We start from the raw sequence: 18417 nt of genomic DNA, 5'->3' as shown, positions 1-18417 counted from the left end.
ATCTCTTGGGTCTGGACACTTCTTTCTATGCTTAAGTCAACTCCGAGAGGCAGCTGAGTTGCCATGCCATATAATTGGTGCCTGACATCGTCATAGTTGGGATCCACACTGATTTAACACTTCTGAGCCTAACATTCAGAAGTGGGGTTGCTAGTAAACGGAGGGAAGTTGATCCCCTATCCAAATGTGGTTTGGATAGACTTAGTCTTGTCTCGGTCTTGCATTTTCCAGAAGACTCAGTATTCTATCAGGATGCAGAAGGAGTGGGGAGTGGTGGTAAGAAATGGCGCAGTTATAAGAAATGATACTTGTTCATGGGGGGTTATAATATAGATGGAGAGATAAACGGATAAAAAGATGAATAAAACAGTTTTGTGCACTTACTTACCTCCTCCTCCCCCTCTTCCTCCTCCCCCTCCTCCTCCTCCGCCCCTCCTCCTCCCCCTCCTCCTTACTGCTAGTGGAGCTGAATAGAAGGCGAGATGTAATATAAAAATTTGGAGATGTTGATTAATTCTTACAGTTTCAGTCATCTAAATTTTAAATGTCATATTAGATAAAGTTTAAGAAATTATGGGATTTGTTAGGAAAGAAGGTCTATCGTTTACATTATTAAGAACCAGTAGCTTGTATGTAAATAGCCCTATGGTTTAATACCTTTTTTTTTTTTAACATATATATGAGCATTATAAAGAGATTAAAGTATTTTATCTATGTTTTGGGTTTACTTCTTACCAAAAAATTTGGATCATGAGATTTTATGTGATTCAGTTTTACTCACATTAGGTTTTTAAACATTTTGAAATCCAGGGACAGATTTTCTATAAAAACCTGACACAACGTCCAAAGGTATATAACAGGTAAAAGCAGAGGTGCTTTGGCTGGGGTGTGTTGGGTTATTCTCTCTGTTGGCTAAGATGACATACACCTGCCATCTGCTATGGGAACACTGTCTCAGGAGTTCAGGATAGGGGACTGTTCTCACTGTATCTGCCAGTCCAACAGTAGGCTCACTACGGGTCAGACACCATACCAGGCAAATGGACCATGGTCCTGCCTCCAAGGAAACTGCAGTCTTGTGTGGGGCAGGTGGAGCTGACATGAAAATGAATGGCTTGGGATGTCCATGCAAGCTCAGGGTTGCACTCAGAGAACAGAAGAAGGCTCATTATGTGGGCCAGAGAAGGGAGGGCAAGTCAAGGAAACTTCTGGAGGACTTGATTAATAGGGTTTTGGAGGACTAGTAGGAGTTCAGAGCTGAGTAAGGCATTCTAAGATATGAGACCATATTGTGCCAAGAAACTGATATGAAAGCAGATATTACAGTTAGTATGATAGGCTACTAGCAGTTGGCTAGAACATAGAAAGGAATAAGATGAAACACAGCTGAAGTAATAGCAGGAGGTTTATTCCTTGGAGTTTGGACCTCAAGATAAAGCCCATAGGATCCCCTAAGCTCTTTAGCAGAGCAGCAAGTGACCTGATCAGACGGTGTTTTAATTAACGGTAATAGCTGATATGTATTGGGTGTTACTATAGCCCTAGTGCATGATTAAGCATCTTCCATGCATTTGTCATTTAATTCGCACAAATGCCCTGTGAGTCAGGTGCAGTCATTGTAACAGGGATCCTAGAAAGAAACAGAGGGAAACTCAAATGTGCTGATCGAGGAGAATTCGATGAAGGGATTTTTTCTGAAATTGTGGGCAGGATTTAAGACATGAAACCCCTCCAGGCTAGCAACAGTGGGGAGCCTTTACTGCTCCCGCACTGTAGGAATAAGAGAGAAAATGATTCTGCGACCCACTCAGGAAGAGCAGTAGCCTTCCAAGGAGGGACTGCCATTTTCCTTCCATCTGGGAAGGAGCCGAGGAACAAATATACCACCCTCATTTCTTCCCTTCCCTGTAACCTTTGGTCAGTGTACCTCTCACTGGTCAAACCCAACTTGAGGCCAGGGACTAAGGTCTCTGTAGTTATAGGCTCATTAAGGATAGCCTCTGGGTGGGGGCTGAGGTGAGTGGTGGTCCCATCCGAGCCCACAGGGGGAGCTCTCTCACATCACATCACATGGAGCTGTCTCTTCCTCAGACTGAAAGAGGCATGGGAAGGGCAGATGTGGCAGCTGGGGGACCAATTGGGAGCTTTTTCTAAGGTTCAAGACCCAGAAGAGTAAGTCTGAGGGTCCAAGGTGGCAGTGAGGACAGAAAAAAGGGAGCGGATTTGAGGCAGTGGAGGCAGAATGGACGGAACTGTGGACCTCAATTTCCTTCTCATAAGAAATGATATAAAACTGAAAGCAGCAAACGAACAAGATGAACAAACAAAAGACTAATAGACACAGACAACAGTTTAGTGGTTACCAGAGGGAAAGGGGGTTGGAGGGAGGTCGATAAAGGTAAAAGGGGTCAAATATATGGTGACAGAAGGAGATTTGACTTGGGTGGTGAACACATATTGCAATATACAGATGATGTATTATTGAATTACAAACTTGAAACCTATATAACTTTATTAACCAATGTCACCCCAATAAATATAATAAAAAATAAAGAAATGATATAGACTGCATAGATACTTGCCAGCATGAAAGCTCTGTGCCTTGTCTCTGCAGTGATTGTGATATATATTTATTTAATGGAGTTAATATATCCTTGAAAATATTCCTCAAATGCTCAGTATAACTCCTTTTGGAGATTTGAAGTTTATTTGTTTGCTACATTAATGATGCCCAACTCCAATTATAGGACAACCAAGATTGTAACCAAGTGTCACAAAACATCAGATCTTCAAAATAAACATGCATGTCTTTTAGTAGACATTTTCTTCTAATTATAAGTCTGAAATTTTGTACTGGGTACAGCGCTGAGACCCCCAAAATATAACTTGACTTTTGCTCAAAGAGTATGATAAAAGAAAAACTAAAAGCATGAGAGAAAATAATTCTGAAAAATTGGACAGCAACCATAAAATAAAAAATGTATATATATATTAGAATGTTTCGGTATGACCAAAACCTATTTTCCCTTGAATTGGCTCAATAATTGCCTCAATAATTTGAATTGATTCAGTTGGACATTTACTGTTGTAAAAACAAAAACTTCTTAGTTCAAGTTTGGAAGTAATTGCGTATTTTCATCTCATGGAATATTTTAAAAATTCACTTCAGAAAGGACACCTCAGAACTTTTTCTTTATGTGTTGTTATTACATATCCTTCAGATTCGCTTTAACCACAACCAAGTTTGAGGTTCCTGAAAAAATGAGCCCTCAGAGTCCTGTAAGATTAATATAATAGGCTTGCTCCCTACTCCCCAATTATTATTATTTTTTTAAATTTCTAACTCACAAAGTTATCACAGCCTTCTGACTAACCGCTCCATTTCTGGGGCTCCTGCCACCCTCTGCCAATTTCCACTTCACAATAAAGAAGGAAACCAGCATATAGGAGCTGTGCTCATTTCAGCAAGCAAATCCTGCTTGAAGGTTCCTGAGCGTTTCTCCTGAGTACTTCCCTACCACATTTTTCTTTGAGGGCTTTTTGTATGACTGTTCTGAGGCTCTCTGGGCAACATTAGTCATTTTCTCTTGCGTTTCCTTGTATTTTTAGAACCTCCTTCCAGTAAAACCAGCTTGTGTTTTCTCTTCACTCTGCTTTTTCCCCGCCTCCCTGTCCTTTACCCCATCCATCACCCTCTCTCACCAGGCTGACCTGTCACCATTCTTAGGACCCACTCAGTCCATGCCACTGCCCATCAGGAACCCAGGAACATGTTTGTTCCATAATTCCCAGTCTTCTTGGGGAGGCAGTGGCACTATCTGCATTCAGATCCTGGCACAGCCACTTAGGACTGTGTGACCTGGGGCAAATTAGTTTCCTTTCTCTTAAATTGGAATACTAATATTTGTACCACCTTCTAGGTTGTTGTAATGATTAAATGATATCATACATTAAAAAACCCTTAGAGCACCCTAACAGATTGTAACTGCGCTATAAATTCTCGTCAGGTGGCCTCTGTATTATGAGTACTAGCGTACCCATCAATTTTATATTTTAGTATTATCTGTAGTAAGACTAGGTAAGGATATTGCCGTCTACGCATAGTGTGCACGTGCGTGCACGCACCCACACACGCACACGCACGCGCCCACACACACACAAAATGCGGTGATTTAGGAAAGAGATAGAAATGCTTTTCTCCTAAGCCTCCCAGAGGAACACTCACTCTAATTTCTTATTTCTCTTAAAAGTTAAAAGAAATAAATGAGAGCATACGTTGTCATTTCAAATGTCATGTGTGTATGATAGTTTCATCTTTATAGATTGGCTTCTTTCCTATTAAGTGCAAAGCATACATCTGGCATAAAATAATTATTCTTACGTTATTTGAACTAACTATAGTTGCGATTATTCAATAAATAATCTTTTTAACATAAGTGCATAGTCATAATATTTTGGTTATATATTAATTTATAAACAAATTGCCTAAAACTTCTGAGTTTTATGTCTTCATTTGAAATTTAGATTCTTATGATGAATTTAGTATGTTTTATCTTTAATTTTTAAAAATTGGAAACAAATCAGCATGAATATGGATATTCATCAAAATTGCCAATTTAGTCAGGTTATGAAATTCATTTTCTATAATGTGTTGTCATCTAGCCTTGGAATAATAACACCGAGTTTCATTAACTGAGAAGCAGAGACTAGAAAATAAAATGTAAACCAGTGAACTGTGAAAATGATGATATATTCACATATACTCGATTGAAAATGATTTTGCATTCTTTGCTAGCGCAGATGTGATGGGACCGATGAGGTGGAATTATTTACTTTAAGGGCTTTTTAAAAACTTGAGCATATATGATCTTTATGCATTTAATGAACAAGGTTTTGAGTAATATTTTTTTAGGATCACTGAGTTTTAGTACAGGCATACCTCAGAGATGTTGTCGGTTCAGTTCCACACCACTCCCATAAAGCAAGTCACATGAATTTTTTGGTTTCCCAGTGCACATTAAAGTTATATTTGCACTATGCTGTAGTCTCCTAAGTATATGTTAATAGCACTATGTCTAAAAAGCATTGTATGTGCCTTAATTAAAAAATAACATTATTGCTATAAAATGCATCCGAGCCTTTAGGGAGTTGTAATTTTTTGCTGGTAGAGAGTCTTGCCTCAGTGTTGATGGCTGCTGACTGATCACAGTGATGATTGCTGAAGGCTGGGTGGCTGTGGAAATTTCTTATAATAAGACAATGAAGGTTGCTGCATTGACTCTTCCTTGCACAGACAATTTCTCTGTAATATGTGATGGTGTTTGATAGCAGGCCCACAGTAGAACTTTTTTCAAATTGGAGTCAATCCTCTCAAAAGTTGTTTCTGCTTTGTCAGCTAAGTTTATGTAATATTCTAAATACTTTGTTGTTATTTTAACAATCCTCACAGTATCTTCACCAGGAGTAAATTCCATCTCAAAAACTACTTTTCTTTACTCATCTGTAAGGAGCAACTCCATCTGTTCAAGTTTTATCGGGAGATTGCAGCAATTCAGTTACATCTTAGGCCTCACTTCTAATTCTAGTTTTCTTGCTATTTCCACCACATTTGCAGTTACGTCCTCCACTGAAGCCTCGAATCCCTCAAAGTTATTCTTGAGAGTTGGAATCATGTTTCTCCAATTTCTGCTAATTTTCAGATTTTGACCCATGAATCATGAATGTTCTTAATGGCATCTAGAATGATGAATTCTTTCCAGAAGAATTTCAATTTACTTTCACAGATCATCCAAGGAATCACTATCTATGGCAACTATGGCCTTATAAAATGTATTTCTTTAATAAATAAGACTTAAAAGTCAAATTACTCCTTGATTTATAGGCTACAGAATGAATGCTGTGGTAGCAGACATGAAAACATTAATCTTATTTTACATCTTCTTTAGAGCTCTTGAGTGACCAGGTACACTGCTAATGAGCGGTAATATTTTGAAAGGATTTTATTTTTCCTGAGCAGTAGGTCTCAACAGTGAGCTTATAATATTTAATCAACCATGTTGTAAAGAGATGTGCTGTCTTCCAGGCTTTGTTGTTCCACTTATAGAGCCATAGGCAGAATAGAGTTAGCATAATTCTTAAGGGTCCTAGAACTTTTAGGATGGTATGTGAGCATTGGCTTCACGTTAAAGTCATCAGCTGCATTAGCCACTAACAAGAGAGTCATCCTGTCGTTCAAAGCTTTGAAGTCCCACGTTAACTTTTCTCCAACTTTGAAAGTCTTGATGGCATCTTCTTTCAATATAGGGCTGTTTTGCCCACATTGAAAACCTGTTGTTTGGTGTAGCCACCTTCATTAATTAGATCTTCTGGAAAACTGGCTACAGCTTCTACATCAACACGTGCTGATTCACCTTTCACTTTTATGTTACAGACATGGCTACTTTTTCTTAAATCTCATAAACCAACTCTGCTAGTTTCAAACTTTTCTTCTACAGCCTTCTCACCTCTCTCAGCCTTCATGGTATTCAAGAGAGTTAGGGCCTTGCTCTCAATTAGAGACAGTGTTGTGGCTGGTTTGATCTTCTTAAAACTTTCTTCATCTCAGCAATAAGGCTGTTTTGCTTTCTTATCATTCATGTGTTCACTGGAGTAGCACTTTTAATTTCCTTCAAGAACTTTTTTTGCATTTACAACTTGGCTAACGGTTTGAAAAAGAGGCCTAGCTTTCAGGCTGTCTTGGCTTTTGACATGCCTTCCTCACTAAGCTTAGTCATTTCAGGCTTTTGATTTAAAGTGAGAGACCTCTGATTGACTCTCACTTGGACACTTAGAGGCCATTGTAGGGTTATCAGTTGGCTCTCACTTGGACACTTAGAGGCCATTGTAGAGTTATCAGTTGGCCTAATTTCAATATTGTTGTGTCTCAGGGAATAGGGAGGTCTGAGGAGAGGGAGAGAGATGGGGAAATTGCCAGTCTGTGGAGCAGACAGAACACACACAACTTTTATCAGGTAAGTTTGCTGTCTTACATGTGCAGGGTTCATGGTGCTCCCAAACAATTACAGTAGTGACATTGAAGATCACTGATTCCAGATCACCATAACAAATAAATAATAATAAAAAAGTTTGAGAATTACCAAAATGTGACACAGAGCCACAAAGCAAGAAAATGCTGTTGGAAAAATGGTGGCAATAGACTTGTTCTACCTACCTTCGATTTGTAAAACACACAGTAAAGGGCAATAAAGCAAAGTGCGATTAAATGAGGTATGCATGTACTTCGATGGACTCTGAAATTTTCTTTGTCTGAACTATGGGTCTGCATACTTTTTCTTAAAGGGCCAGATACTAATTATTGTAGCCTTATGGGTCTGTCAATTTCTCAGCTCTGCTGTTTAGCACAAAAGCAGCCAAAGACAATACTGAAGGAATAGATGTAGCTGTGTTTCAGCAAAATTTATTTACAAAGATAGGTAACTACCTTGACAGGCTGTATTTTGCTGAATCTGATCTCAGCCCCCATATTTTACATACAATATAAGCAAGAGGACATAAGTGACTTAATCAAAGAGACACAACTAACTAGTGTCGGCACCATTATCAGGCATTTAATTTTTTCATATCATAAGTTTTCAATATATACAAGCTAATGCTCTGACAAAAAAAGCATGTTTTTTATCTGGTATTCAGCCAAAGAATTCTGACTAATTGCTCTTACCAGCATGTCTGTTAACGTCATTTAAAGCAGTATTTCCCAGAGAAGTATATTGTTTTTATCTTTTATACAAAATAGAAAAAGTAAAATTTAATTATTTGAATATTTCTTTTCTTGTTTAGAATGTCTGTATTAAAATGTTATGATCATTTCTGTTATTTAAAAAGAAAGATATTTTTTAAATTGTACCCTTTAGGATAGCCATAAATTCAGCATAATTTATTAACTTTGAAATTTTAAAGATGATTAAATAAAATCAGGACAAAATAAAATCTTCTCTTAACATGTTTAAATGTCTTCTTGACTTAGTTTTATTTTATTAGAATTGATTTTCAAAGATTCCTCTTATTCAATTGACTCTGAGAAGTGCCCGTCAAAAAGGATTTTGGTATCCCCTAAGAGTAGCTTTTAAAATAGAAGTCTGGATAGAAACAAAACCAAAAATATATCAATAGAGGAAAGAAAAAGATATTGTAAGCTCAAAACTTTTTCCCACTTTCAACATTGGGGGTACCAATGCCCTACACAGCTGAAAATCTGCATTTAACTTTTGACTGCTGAAAAACTTAACTACGGATAGCCTACTGCTGACTGGAAGTTTGACCAATAACAAATAATCAATTAGCACTTATTTTGTATGTTATATATATTATATACTGTATTGCAATAAAGTAAATTAGGGAACAGAAAACATTAAGAAAATCATAAGGAAAAGAAAATACATTTATGTAATCTATTGAAAAAACTCCATGCAGTGGACTTGTGCAGTTCAAACTCGTGTTGTTCAGTTGTCCTCTGTATAAAAAAAGTAGACTTGTTCCTAAAATGCCCACATTTTCTGCTTTCGTAATGGCGAATATGAGACAAGGGAATTGGCGGATGGCCAACTTTTGTTTATAGGGAAAGCTTGGACATTTAAGTCTTTTATTATTATTCACACTGAAGATTATTTCAGTTAATCTTTAATTTGCAATAAAATTAACTTCAATAAACATAGATAATTTATTGTCTAGAATCTATTTTGAAATTGATAACTATTTGCCATGGACAGATGTGAGACTAGTGTAACAATCCAGCAAGAGATGGTGAGGAGGACCTAAGGAGAAGGAAGGAAAGAGGGAAATTATAAATCAAAGCCATTCGATTTTGTAATTTTGTAAGTGGAAGAAATCTATAATGAAACAAGACTTCTGGCTTTGGAGAATGGATAGATCGTGATGTTTAGTCGTGAGTTGTAGAACATTGCAGAGGTAATACTGGTTGGAGAACTGTTTGAGATACCTATTGAAGATCTAAGTGATATTTTTTATGTAGAAATGTAAAGATTTAGGGGAAGATTAAAACTAGAGACATATGTTTGAGATCAACAGCATATAGATAGTAACTGGAGAGACAGGATTAAATAAAATCATCCAGGAAAACTTGTCAAGTGCAGAGATAAGAGGCTAATGCCAAACCTCATGCAAACACCATTAAAAAAAAAAAAAAACAACTTTTTGTTTTGTCTTGTTTGATGGTTGTTTATTGATATACTCTAAGAGCAGCAATAAAGAATTTTCAAGCAACTTTAGCATATCATAAGATACTTAATATAAATCCTCTAGTAATGAGAGGACTCCATTAAAAATTGGTGTAAAAAAGGAAATTGCCGACCAGTTCTCATGACTGTGGAATGAGAAAGAAATAGAAAAGCCTTCCTCTACTCTTCCCCAGGGACTGACTCATAGAATAGAGAAGTCTCTCTCTTTTCAGCCTAAGTGCCAGATGGTAAATTATTACCCAAGTAGTTCCTGTCTGTTTGGAATCAAGTTTTGAATAAAGGAGCCCCTCACCTAGAAATATTGATTTTCTGATTAACTGAAAACAAGATCCTCTTTTCTGATTGTTTGGTTTGGGGAATGAGGAATATTGAGAGAGAAGTGTGGGAGTTGCTCTAATATAAAAACAAAACCACCGACAAGCACAAAACAGTGGCACATTCTCTGGAAGGATTGAACTGGTGAAAGATACTCCTTTACATCTTATTTTAGTTGACTTTCGCAAATTCATCTAGCTTTTGCCATTATGCCACTTTAGAAAGAAACAAGTCAGTGTTACCACTTCTTTTTCAATCGCTTAGTCAAAGCAGAGACATGGGTGTTATCATTCTTGAGCCCCTATCCTAGGTTTGTGGTTTTCTCCATAGAGCTTGAGAGATTATTCAAGTCTCCAAGCAATTTTACCTCCAGCAAAAAGGAAGCATTGGAATTTGAAAGAATAATTGGACATATGTAGAATATAAAATCTAATGTATATCTGTGTACAGCTAAAAGAGTTTTTACTGTTTGGGAACCTAAAACAATTTACTAGTAAAATGCATTTGCTTCTGGACTCATGGCATACTCCTGTATTAATGATGCAGATGGCCTTTGCAGGAACTTATGGTTGGGGTTGTGTTGAGTGCCTGCAGAACAACCTCATACCTGTGTCTGCTGAGGAGTTGCGTAGACCCAGATTTGAAGCCCACAGACAAATCCGAGCTGTAGGTAAAGTCTTGTGAGAAATCACCTATGGATGACAGTCAATAACCTGGGGCATCAGCCACAGTTACCCACAAAGCGTATACATTTGAGAAAGCCCTAGTTTGTATAACCCTGGACAAAACCAGTAGTAAAAGGGCAGATAGAGGAAGATCCCAGGAGACCATGTCACTCCTGTTAACTCGAAATGAAGGGAGTAAATTTAAAAGAAAAGAAGTGGTCAACAGTGTCCATTGAAGCTGAGGGAGCTATTAAGATAAGGCTTGAAGAGTCTCCATTGGTTGATGCTGAGTGATTAGTCAGCTTAGGGCAAATATTAGAAGAACTGTCAGGTGATTTATTCTGTGTTTCTGTCAGAAGATACAGCTAGGCTCAGGGTGGCAGCAGATGTTGCATAACCATCTTAAAGGGATATGAAAAGGAATTCTTTCCTTAGATAAGAGGTTAACTATAAAGCTTTGGAACTCTTCTGGAGAAATCTAAGATTCTGCTGTGCTTCATTGCCCAACTTTGAATAATTGGTATGAATGGTAAAACAGCAAAAAGTTTTACCATAGTTTAGGGTCTTTGATTAGTTAGAAGTGGTAATGTCTTAAAGTTGGATACTCTGACTTGTGAAACAAGCCATTTAAGGTGCCCATAGCAACATACACCCTTTCAAATGCACGTGCTCAGCCAAAGCAGCCGTATGTAGGTAACCTGTACTCATCTGGTTAGCATTTCACTTTGCTTTTTGACTTTTAATTCACACTAAACATTAATGCAAGAAGTTTTGATAATAACCTGTGAACTTCATCCTTTTTAAAAGGTAGTGTAGCTCTCTTCCTGTAGTGTAACCATAGCAACTGACAAGGAACAGAGAAAGAAATCTTTCACACATGCTGTGCTAATTAATCCTGTCCTACTGTTTTCCTTCAGCTGGAGGATGCAGTGTAATAAATTTTGCATGAGTAAGCGTGTTTTGATGCATGAACTGTATAAATACATAGCAATATCTTTATAGAAATATTTATAAAAATAGTTATATATTCCTACTTCAAAGTATACATTCCTTTTTTTATTTTTATTTTTTGAGTCATTGTTTTAATAATTTGCTTGCTCTCTGAAAAGTTTTGGGATTTATTTGTCTTTTTAACCAAACAGAAATATTTGTAGGGTGAAAACCTTTTGTTTATCAGTATACAAGACACTTTCCACAATAAGCTGTTTTAATACTTTATTAAAGTGAAATGAATTTTTCTCAAGCAATGCAGAAGAATGCACCTAAAAAATATAATAGCATTCTTCAGTATATGACACCATTAAATGCAACCTATTTTAAGAAACTTTTCACTGTTGATCTGGGAATTTATGTGGCCCATGTGAATGGAGTTTGGATAGTCCTTGATCTGAAAATGTGGGAAGGAGGAAAATAATGTAGACTAAGCCTTTTCTATTTATATTTTCCAGAAATAGTTAACCAGCTTTATAAACTTATGTACAGAGTGAACATAATTGACCTGAATCAACATATAATTATTTAGATTCATACTATCTAAGTTATTTATAGGTCTTGTTCTCCCTTTAAAACTGAGAATATCGTGTGTGTGTGTGTGTGTGTGTGTGTGTATTTATAAATAGCCTGGTATTCTGAGCTGTCAAAGAAAATCTCAGATGTTTTCATTCTCCTATCCCTCTGGCCTCCGTTTCTGTCAACGGGGCTTCAGGAAAACCAAGAGCGTCCAGCCTGAGTGTTTTTGGCATCCCATTTGTCTTTACAATAGCATATGGAACGAGTCAGAACTTATTTCAGGACTTGTACTTAGCTCTTTGGTCTCCTTATAGAAAGATGCTTATTGGAGGAACTAAATCTTTTGATAAAATTACTAAATTCTGGAAACACTACTATCCTGATTGTCCTGTTGTTCAGTTTTGCCTGAATCGAGATAGAAAAAACCTTACAGAGAAAAGATGAAAGGGATTAAGAAGTACAAATTGCCAGCTATAAATATAGTCAGGGGGATGTGAAGTACAGCATAAGGAATATAGTCAATAATATTGTAATAACTATGTATGGCGTCAACTGGGAACTAGACTTATTGGAGTGATCACTTCATAAGTATATAAATGTCTAATCAATATATTGTACACCTGAAACTAATATAATATAGAATGTTAACTCTAATGAAAAATAAATTTAAAAGAAAAAGAAAGTAGAAGTTGTTATGCAAATCTGTTATCAAAAATACTTATTCTCTTCATGTACATAAAAGTTGGGGACCACATATGTGTATGTATGTTTGTATATAATCTGTAGATTTTAATATGGAATACTTATAAACATTAACCAATTTTTAATATGCTATTGGATTATTATAAAAACCGTGCTGTAGAAAAAAATCATGTTACTGTAATCATAGCTGAATTAATTAGAAATTCTTTGTCTCACCAGCTGTCCTATTAATTTTAATATTTACATATAGTAAAGGAAATATCAAGTGTTTAATAAACAGGAAAAAAAGTCATGTTCCTAAGTAATACATAAAAATTTAAATAATCAGAACATGAAAATGAATATGTTATAGTAAAGTATTCTAAAAATGTAGATGCTTTGAGTATCACAGTGATAATTACTTTACACTTGTCATTAATGAATGTTCCTAGATAGAAAGCTATTACACAGATTTTTTTCCTTTTAAAAAATAACATCTATAGATTTTGTGATTTTTAAAGAAATTATATATTCGTTGTAGAAAATAGGAAAAATATGTTTTCTGTTATTTTTTCTATGCATAAATATTTATGGTTGTGAGAACAAACAGCACATACATTATAACTTAACATATTATCATGACCATTTTCCCAGTTTTAAAAAATTCTTAGAAAACATTTTAATTTTATTTAACTACTCCTTAATAATTTATTTATATAGTTTTCAAATGAGCATCCTGAATAATTTCCTGGTGAATGTTTCAGAACACTGAAACCAAAGAAGTTTTAGAAAAACTCTTTGAGAAAAGTGTCATACTCTCTTCTTTCAGATTCATAATATCCATTAGAAAAATTAAGGGCACTGAGAAGTCTCGCTGTATGGAAACTTGTTTAACTTATTAAACAATCTTTTCTGAAAAGAATTTGACCTTGAAATGCTTTCTAATGATACTTATTTATAACTCTCAAAGCTAGAGGTCCATGAAACATTCTTTGGAAAGTCCAGGAGACGTCTAAGCTTCTGTTTAATATCTAAACATTTGTGGCTCATTTGTTTACTCTCCTGGGATTTTATTAGATTCATGATGCTTTATTATACAAATGATTTATTGATTTGTAGCATATATTTGAATCAAATAGACCACAATATGTTTCCCCAACCTTTCTAGTACCTTCACATTGTGTTCGTGATTCTGTATTACAATATCATGCTTGACCTTTTAAAACTGTGAACATTCAAATTTAAATTTCCTTTTTCTATTAGTGCCTATTAAAATTCTTTATGTTTCATGTAACCCACAGGTCTTGCAAGAGCAAAATCTGTCCCTAGCCACACGTACTCCAATGAAGTGGTTACCTTATGGTACAGACCTCCAGATGTCCTCCTGGGCTCAACCGAATATTCCACCTGCCTTGACATGTGGTGAGAAATGGAAGCTTTTCTCTCTAGCTAATCTATCTGTAGTGTTTGGTCTGGGTCAAGCCTGGACAAACATCCTAACAATCTGAATGAAGATTAATGGTGGAGGAGTGTTTGCTTGTGTGTGGCAGTAATGCTGGATTTAAAAAAAAAAAAAAACATGACTGGGAACATTTCCTAATCAGGGACTGAATTACAGATGGTGTCTGTAATGGTTCTTGATGGACAGGGGCAGAGAGATTTTTTTAACTGTTCATACAGTGATTTTTCTCCCTAAAGGTTTCAATTTGTGGCTTTAATTTATATCAAGGAAGTGTATATCACCAAGCAGCAGTACGGGATCAGAAGTAGTAGAAAGCATGTTTAAACTGACAACAAAACTCAGATAAGTGGCCTGAAAATTTTGGTGTAATTTTAGGCACTAAATTTGGTGCAGTATACCTCTGAAAATTGTTGGTATTAATTATCAAAAATGAAATAAAACAATTACTTTCAAAAAGTATCACAAGTTTAATTTCAAGAGTTTCGGTTTCACATGATGGTTTACTAGAACTTAAAAATCTATCATAGGAGGCCCAAAGACTGGTGAGATTTAATGCACAATTATTACTAATGATAAAATATAATGAGTTCCCAGTCTAGTATGATCTAAATCAAATAATCGAATAAGAGAATAATCTTATTTCTAGCACCCAGAAAAGGCTTACTTGTGACCATTGAAAATGTTCTTTAATTAATAGAAATATCCCTTTTCTAGATTCACAATTGTGTTCAAAGCAAAAGAATTCACATAGCATGTGGTTATTTTATAGCAGGAATCGTCTTCCATGAAAGACTATGCTCCCATATACAGAATTCAGCTACATGTTCATATAATGTTTATGATCTCAATAAAACTTCAGCATGTGTTGTTTATCTTACTGCCATGTACTTACTTCACAGCTCTGCCTTCAGTAATCTTGGCTTTTAGTAAATTAGGATGTGATGAGGCCTGGCTTCTTCCCTCATGTTTTGGATCCAAATATTTTATGGTGAGAAAACAATCAAGTTCCCTGTGATATAGAGTACAGTGTTGATTTTCTTAATTTAGGTTCCAGCAACCCCTCTAGGAATGGAATTTGGGGATCTTTGAAACCACTGAAAATATAGACAATATTTTGTGTACACATGGATATATTTATTTTTATGGAGTATAGATCTGTAACTTTCATTAGAGCTATAAAAGAATCTTGGTCATCAGCCTAAGATCTGTTGCCATAGACTTGGAAGAATGCTTTATAATAAATCTGATACCATTGTAATTCATGTTCCAAAACAGTGTGAATAAAGATGACCATCTTTGAGGAGCCGAACTAATCTATTTTTTTATCTTACTTCCTGGCCTTTATTTATTTGTTTTGGATATGTTTTTTATACAATAAGATTTTTTTCCCCCCAAGTCTAGGAAGGAGCTTGGGCAAAATAGATTTTTTGATCATTAATTGTAATGGAGAAAAAAATTAGAAATAAAGGTCAAAGAATACATCAGGATATCAGTTACTAACTTTCTCATTCCCTTCCTCCTTCCTGCCTTATAGTTGAGAGTAGGCTATGCAAATAATCATTACTTAATATCCTTGAGTTATGGAATATTTTTCCTTATTTTTTGAGTATGGAAATTCTGGGTTGTCTTTCAGAGAAGTCAGTTAAGGACTCTGCTATTAGAACATAGTTTGGAAATATTTGTGGCTTGGAGCCAGTTTTCTTTTAGTGTTTGGCAGTTCAGTTAAGACCTACTCTCATTCATAATCTGGAGAAGCTGTTTTTATACACTGGAGAAGCTGTTTTTATACAGTGGCTAATTTTTCCCAAACCTTTAAAAATGCTCTTTAAAGTACAAAGAACTACATGGATTGTGACTTGCTGATAAGTCTGTTTCTGATAGGTAGTATTTGATTTCCTGTCTTTTTTTTTTTTTTTCTTTCATGTGCGTGCATTTGTTCTCTTAAGGAAGAAGGCTTGGGTGCTTTCAGAGACATAACGAAGCATAAGAAGAAGATTGTTATTTAAGAGAAAGAGAGGAAAATTGATAAAAAATAGTAGACCTCAAATGTCATTTTGTCTGCATGCCAGGATTATTCATCAGCAAAAACAAATAGTGAATGTGTTAGCATTTTCCCATGCTTATTGGCTCTTCATTTCCAAACCCTAAAATCTGAGTTATGTCTATGCCATGCCTGTCATTCTGAATCTGATTTCATTCCAAGCCATTTTCCAAAAGCCATTTTGTTATTATCCTCTAAGCCAGGTAAAATGTACGTAGTTTTTCAGTTAGAGAGACGTTTACAGGGCACTGACTTTTGCTGGGTATTCAGAGACCTGGAAATGGGACTATAATTGAGTTATGGTTCAGCTGCACCAAGGAGAAGTGCAAATATTAACCCACGGACAATAGCAGGGAGGCAGGTGGCAGTGGTTTCAGGCTGTTTTTACAGTTCATTTACCATCCTGGGACAGTAGGGTAGTAACTAAAAACTAACGATCCCTACACAGTGTTACATTTTCCAGTTTTCTGTTTAAATAGCTGCAGGCAATAAAAATATTAATGAAGACACGTATGCATTAACACTGGCAGCAAGCGATGGAAATCAGCTCCCCACTTTATGATTTACTGCTCTAGGTCTTCAGCACCATGGTATATGCGAATATACTGTGTGATTCGAGCACTCATCGAAAAAGACAGTTTTTGATACTTTTGTCTCCTTCCATGAAGAAAGCTTGAAGCAGAGGAATAAAATGGGACATTGTCTCATGTCTAACTTCTCTTAATTTTTGGATTTCATAACTCTTTGAAAGTCAAGGCATAGGAAATCATCTTTAAGCTTCTAAACCAAAAGGGCTTACCAAGTGCTGAAAACCACATTAAGAGAAATGCAGACATGAAAAGCAGCTTACCTGTGTATCTCCTCCCTTGTCAGGGAGTTTGGTTCTGGCTGTGGAGGTCATTGCTCTAAATAAGCTTTATATTCTTTTATAGAAGCTCACAGATATGTTTAGAGAGACATTTGTTTTCTAAAGCAGAAGGTCACTTGGGATTATTTTAAGGGATTGATTTTTAACATAAGGTGACTAAGTTATCTGTACTAATAAATAATTATCTCATCAAGATCGTAGTGCTTTAGTGGGGGGCCACAATATTTATTAGCACTACCTTGTGGTATCAGTTACAGTGCTCACCAACATGGTGTGTGAAGAATGATAGCATGTCGGTCTCTTCCTTTTATCATCTGTTTAAAAGCTAATTAACATATTAGCTGTGCTTGTCAAAATGTGGGGCAAATCATTTATAAATAAGCCTGTCAAATATAATGAGATTGCATATTAAATCACCCTTTCCTCTATTACATCTCTGATTTAAGATTAAAATTAATTTATTTAACATTGTAGCAGCTGGGTGGTTAGAAAAAATTTCCATATCGGTCTTGATATATAGAAAAAAAAAGTCACCATCAAAATTGATTTTGCATATATCAGAAAAGAAATTGCCTATTTATTGAGTATTATAAGGCCATTTAACATTAGTTTTTATTAAATAAGCCTAATCACCATATATATTGGCAACATACAGAGTTCTGTCATCATCCTTAATAATCTCTCTTGAACCGAGGAAATTTATGTAATAAAATAAGGTTTGTGAGGACTCAGGTTTATTTACCAGTGTTTTAAGAGAGAGAATCATAAATGAATCCTACTATAGCCCCCATCTTGAGTAATTGAGTAATAGTGGTAATAATAATTAAGTCTTAAGTAATAGTAATAATACTAACAATAATAGGCACTTTTATTGAACACAAACTGTCTTCTAAGCTCTCATACATTTTATTTGTTTTTTTTCCACACTAGAGAATAACTTTTAATTTACAGTTCTATAAAGCATATGAACTCTGGGCTGTTATACATTTTAATTACCTATATACTGTACCATGATACAGTGGAAGGAAACAAAATCCAGGGAGACCGGGTAGGATAGCGAAGATCACATAGTCAGTAGAGCCAGTATTCACACTCAGGGCTAACCTATTCCCAAGCCCTTTCCTTTACAACACATGTCTAATAATAATGATTACGTAATTGGTTTTTATTTTACTAGTAAAGGAATTTTAAAACACAAATGCAGTAAAATTTTTATTTTATCACTTAGATTATGCTCTGAGACACGTTGGATCCTTTGCGTACTTCAAGTAGAGTGTACGGCTTTCGCGCTCACGCAGCAGCCCTGTGGCCTGCCTTTCTCCTCTCACATCAACATTCTGTGTTATATAGTTTTATTCAAGGAGGAGTTTCTTTGAAATAAACTTACATGAATCACTGAATTGAATACATTTTCACGGGACTAATACCTCTGTTCACATGTATTTTCCCAACTCCTAACCATTACTTACCACTGCTGCTAAAATGAACGAGTCCATTTAAAAAAGAATGCTAGTAAAAATGAGAATTTGAGTTCAGTAGCTACATAAAGTCATTTACATATTTCCAATTTATGTTCCAATTTCCAGCATATTTACACTATTTACATATTTTCTAATTAATCA

At 35.6% G+C, this 18417-nt stretch overlaps 1 protein-coding gene across 2 annotated transcripts in view; it reads left to right on the top strand.

The window, feature by feature from the left end:
* Positions 1–18417, top strand: part of CDK14 (cyclin dependent kinase 14) — a 508542-nt gene that overhangs the window by 287098 nt on the left and 203027 nt on the right. For both annotated transcript variants that reach the window (XM_006925698.3, XM_006925699.3), the window contains one exon: positions 13726–13846. In XM_006925698.3, the coding sequence (XP_006925760.2) occupies positions 13726–13846 (121 nt within the window). The remainder of the gene's footprint in view (positions 1–13725; positions 13847–18417) is intronic.

Source organism: Pteropus alecto, unplaced genomic scaffold (genome assembly GCF_000325575.1).
Source record: "Pteropus alecto unplaced genomic scaffold, ASM32557v1 scaffold69, whole genome shotgun sequence".
NCBI classification, from domain to species: domain Eukaryota; kingdom Metazoa; phylum Chordata; class Mammalia; order Chiroptera; family Pteropodidae; genus Pteropus; species Pteropus alecto.
The sequence above is the reverse complement of the archived record's forward strand: the minus strand, read 5'-3'. Positions and strand labels throughout refer to the sequence as shown.